General features: G+C 36.0%; 1 protein-coding gene across 1 annotated transcript in view; it reads right to left on the bottom strand.

Annotated features, from left to right (window-relative positions):
- LOC107283354 (vomeronasal type-2 receptor 26-like) overlaps nucleotides 1-4,136 on the bottom strand; it is a 10,689-nt gene that overhangs the window by 2,772 nt on the left and 3,781 nt on the right. Inside the window, exons 4-5 of the mRNA XM_015811246.1 lie at nucleotides 2,163-2,393; nucleotides 1,098-1,224 (exon numbers count right to left, since the gene is read on the bottom strand). Coding sequence (XP_015666732.1) covers nucleotides 1,098-1,224; nucleotides 2,163-2,393 — 358 coding nt within the window. The remainder of the gene's footprint in view (nucleotides 1-1,097; nucleotides 1,225-2,162; nucleotides 2,394-4,136) is intronic.

Below are 4,136 nucleotides of genomic sequence, written 5' to 3'. Positions count from 1 at the left end.
TTTTTTACATGTTGAAAGAAGCTTTTTTTGTTATTTTTGACTTTGGTCGCAAGCCTTAGTTCATTTTGAGCCTTGGCTTTCCTCACTTCATCTTTGCAGGCTCGGGCTATTTGCTGATATTCTGACTTAGTTATGTGCCCCTCTTTCCACTTTCTATACTTTCCCTTTTTATCTTTCAATTTGTCAGAGAGTTCTTTATGCAGCCATGCTGGTTTCTTTTGAGAGCTGTTATTTTTCCTCTTTGTTGGTATTGTGCTAGACTGGTTTCCTACTTGTGGAAAAGAAGGGCCAGAAAATGGCAGATCAAATGGAAAAAAAGTCATTCATTCATTCATTCATTCATTCATTCATTCATTCATTCATTCATTCATTCATTCAATCATTCGCAATGACCTGATCCAATCAAAAGGTTGTTTTTTAATGTTTATTTGTAAAAACAGTCATTTTTTATTTAAATTTGAACTAAAGGTTGTCTTTGAAAAGTAGAGATTAGGGGTCCTTAAATCATACTTTCATAGGAGCCAAAAAAGAAAAAAGATAAAGAAGTTATTGAATTAATTCAATGTCTGTAGACTCAAAGTAGATTTCATGTGCGGGTTTCTGGAAAGAACAAACTTTGCTAGTTCCAGTACACTTTTTCTTTAAGTCCCAAGCTAATCTACAAATTTAATTAGCGGGTGATCTCCCATTTAAATATTTATTAGTCAGATAATGATAAGCTGGACTTACAATGATTAGGGTCACAAGTTATGAAGATGACATCATATAGGGGAGACCAGAAAATAATTTTCTTTTTTTTAAAAAATGTTTCATATAGTTGTTTACTGAGTGAACAATCTTATGGGGGAAAAAACCCCACCAAAGATAAATGAAGTTGAAAATTTGAAAAATAAATAAATAGATAATAGATGATATGATGATAGAAGATCTATGACTGAATGGATTCCAATTGGGGGCTTGTATTAGGAAATGCTACCTGCCAGAATCTTAGGGGCAAACTTTAACAGTACAGAAATGAACATTCACCTTTAAAGTTACTAATTATATTAATTCTAAAGTAGTTTATTACATTTTGCTTAAATCTATCTCTAACCTACCATTTTGATTTGAAATCTTCCCTTCTGGACATGGAACACAGTCGTAGCAACAGAATTCTTTTTCTTCGACCCCTTTCTTCCAGTATCCAGGGGAACAATGATCATTACACAGAGAAATTGGAAGTACCTGGTCAAAAACATAAAAGGTTTTGTAAGGGGAGATTTTTAAAACAGTTTCTAATTCTAATTTTGCTTTTTTATGTCAGGAAACAAAATAACAGAATAACAAGAGTTTGAAGGGATCTTGGAGGACTTCTAGTCCAACCCCTTGCATAGGCAGGAGACCCTATACCAGGGGTGCAAAACGGCCAGCCCGCAGGACAGATACATCATACCAAAACCGTGCCCACCCCATTGTTGGCAATGGAAAAAAAAGTCATGATACATTGTAATACATCACATGACATTGTGAGTTTGACACCCCTGCCCTATACCATTCCAGACAAGTGACAGCCCAGTCTCTTCTTAAAGTTTCCAGTAATGAAGCACCCACAACCTCTGGAGGCAAGCTGTTTCTCTGCTTAATTGTTCTCAATGTTAGGGAATATTTTCTTAGTTCTAAGTTTCTTCTCTTCTTGATTAGTTTCCATCCATTGTTTCTTGTCTTTCCTTCTGGTGCTTTGGAAAATAGATTGATGACCCCCCTTTTTGTGGAAGCCCCTCAAGTTGACTTCTCAAATTACTACTCAATTGTATCAAATGGGATTTTTTCTATAAAGATGTTGAAATTACAAGGATGGGCAACACGACCTGCTTGCAGAAGGGCGGGGTGTATAAACGCTTTTGTGTGATGACAATCTTATGTAAACAACAGGAGTCCTATGATTTCAAATGGAAATGCATCTCAAATATGGAAACCTGGCTTTTAGAGTGTCGTGTCATTTTATCAATTTGCTAAATGCTTGAACACAGTCAGCATTTGCACTGAATACATCTCTTATTTCTCTCTCAAACCCCCCCCCCTTATATTCCGAAAGAGACTATGTTCAATATGCCTTTACAGACAAAGACATCTCCATGGTTATCATAATGGATCACAATACAGTCCATTAAATGTAAATATACCTGGTTAAAAGCTGGGTGCCAGGCAATCATATCTTCATCAATGAATAATTCTTTCCCTTTTGGAGCACTGGGATCCAACTCTCCAACTCTAACTTTCTGGAAAGATCTGTTAGGAAATGTGATCAGGTTGATGATGTCAAATCCACCCTTTGCTTCCCCTTTCTCATTCAAGAACACTCTCTCCCCAGCCGAATTGTTAAAAGAAATGCCTTGAAGAAATGGATGGAGCTGCTTCAAAGACAATGAGAGAGGGAATTGGAAGTATAACAACAGAGAGGAGACCAGCATATTCAAATTTAATTCACTCATTTTTCCCATTCCTGTAATAATGCTCAAATAAGTATATTGAGAAAATTGATAATCTATATTGTATGGAAATGTATAGGTCTATTCTATTATTAATTTGATCTTATTTTAAGGAAATATAGGAAATAGCATCAATCAATAAGAGCAAAATGAAAACAGAATATTTTGAATATGATTTCTATTTACTGTTCAAGTTGGTCAACCCTAGACACCATATATTGTCTTATCCTCCATTTTTCCTCTTCATAGTTAGCTTTTGAGAGGCTAGGACCTGACAAATTTCCTTTAATCAGATTTTAGAGATTCAAGCATTCTTTAGTTTAAGGGAGGAGGAGGAGAAAAGGAGTATGAGGAGGAAAGAGAGAGAGAGAGAGAGACAGACAGACAGACAGACAGACAAAGATGAAAAAACAGTACACTCAGGTTCTCAACCCTGAAATATCCATGAGCTAAGTAGACATATATTGGAGAATAAGTTATATGTACATAGATCTGAAATCACACAGACAAGAATTCCAAATAATTCTTGCAAGTATGAACATTATGGAAGACTGTTAAGGGAAAATTCAGCAGATTCTCTGTATACCATAACAGAAATTCATTGTTGAATTATATTTAATAATAATAATAAAGTTGGAAGGGACCTTGGAGGTCATTGAGTCCAACCCCCTGCTCAGGCAGGAACCCTACACCATTTCAGACAAACTTCCATTGTTGGAGCATTCACCGCTTCTGGAGGCAGGTTGTTCCATTGGTTAATTGTTCTAACTGTCAGGAAGTTTCTCCTTAGTTCTAAGTTGCTTCTCTCCTTGATCAGTTTCCACCCGTTGGTTCTCGTCCTGCCTTCAGGCGCCTTGGAGAATAGCTTCACTCCCTCTTCTTTGTGGCAGCCCCTGAGATTTCGACAAGATGAGTGCAGAGCCATTTTTTACATTGTGGTGACCAAAACTGGATGCAATATTCCAAGTGAGGCCTTACCAAGGCATTATAAATAAAAAGATCATGTGATCTTGATTCTATCACTCTGTTAATGAAGCCTAGCACTGTGTTTGTTTTTTTGGTTGCAGCACCCTGCTGACTCATAGTTACGTGATTGTCCACTAGCACTCCAAGATCCCTCTCACAGTTACTACTATTGTGCGAGGTACCACCTATATTGTACCTGTGCATTTGGGTTTTTTGTTTTTCTTTGTTGCTCTTTATTCCAAGAAGAAGAAAATGTCAACTTAGAAAAAAAATCAATAATTGAAATATGCAGCACAGATTTATTTTACTAATTAACAGAATTGGTTAAAGATTGCATGATTAGATGGGCTCAAAATATTCAAGAACCAATAAAGTTGGAAACTTGGGAAAAAATTTGGGTAAGAAATGTCAAGTTCACTCAAGCACAGAATTTAATGGAAAATTTCTATAAAATGTTTTATAGATGGCATTTGGACCCTCAAAAATTGTCTTGCATGTATCCGAATTTGCAACCAAAATGTTGGAGATGTGGTAGTATGGATGCCACTTATTATCATATTTGGTGGACATGTAGGGATGTTAAAGCCTTTTGGATTAAGATTTGGTGGAATATTCAACAGATTTTTAAGAAAAAGATAAAATTTACACCGCAGTTATTTCTACTGGGTATCATGGATAATTTGGATCAAAAAGAAACGAAAC

Source organism: Protobothrops mucrosquamatus, unplaced genomic scaffold (assembly GCF_001527695.2).
Source record: "Protobothrops mucrosquamatus isolate PMUCROS unplaced genomic scaffold, P.Mucros_1.0 scaffold34, whole genome shotgun sequence".
NCBI lineage: Eukaryota > Metazoa > Chordata > Lepidosauria > Squamata > Viperidae > Protobothrops > Protobothrops mucrosquamatus.
The sequence above is the reverse complement of the archived record's forward strand: the minus strand, read 5'-3'. Positions and strand labels throughout refer to the sequence as shown.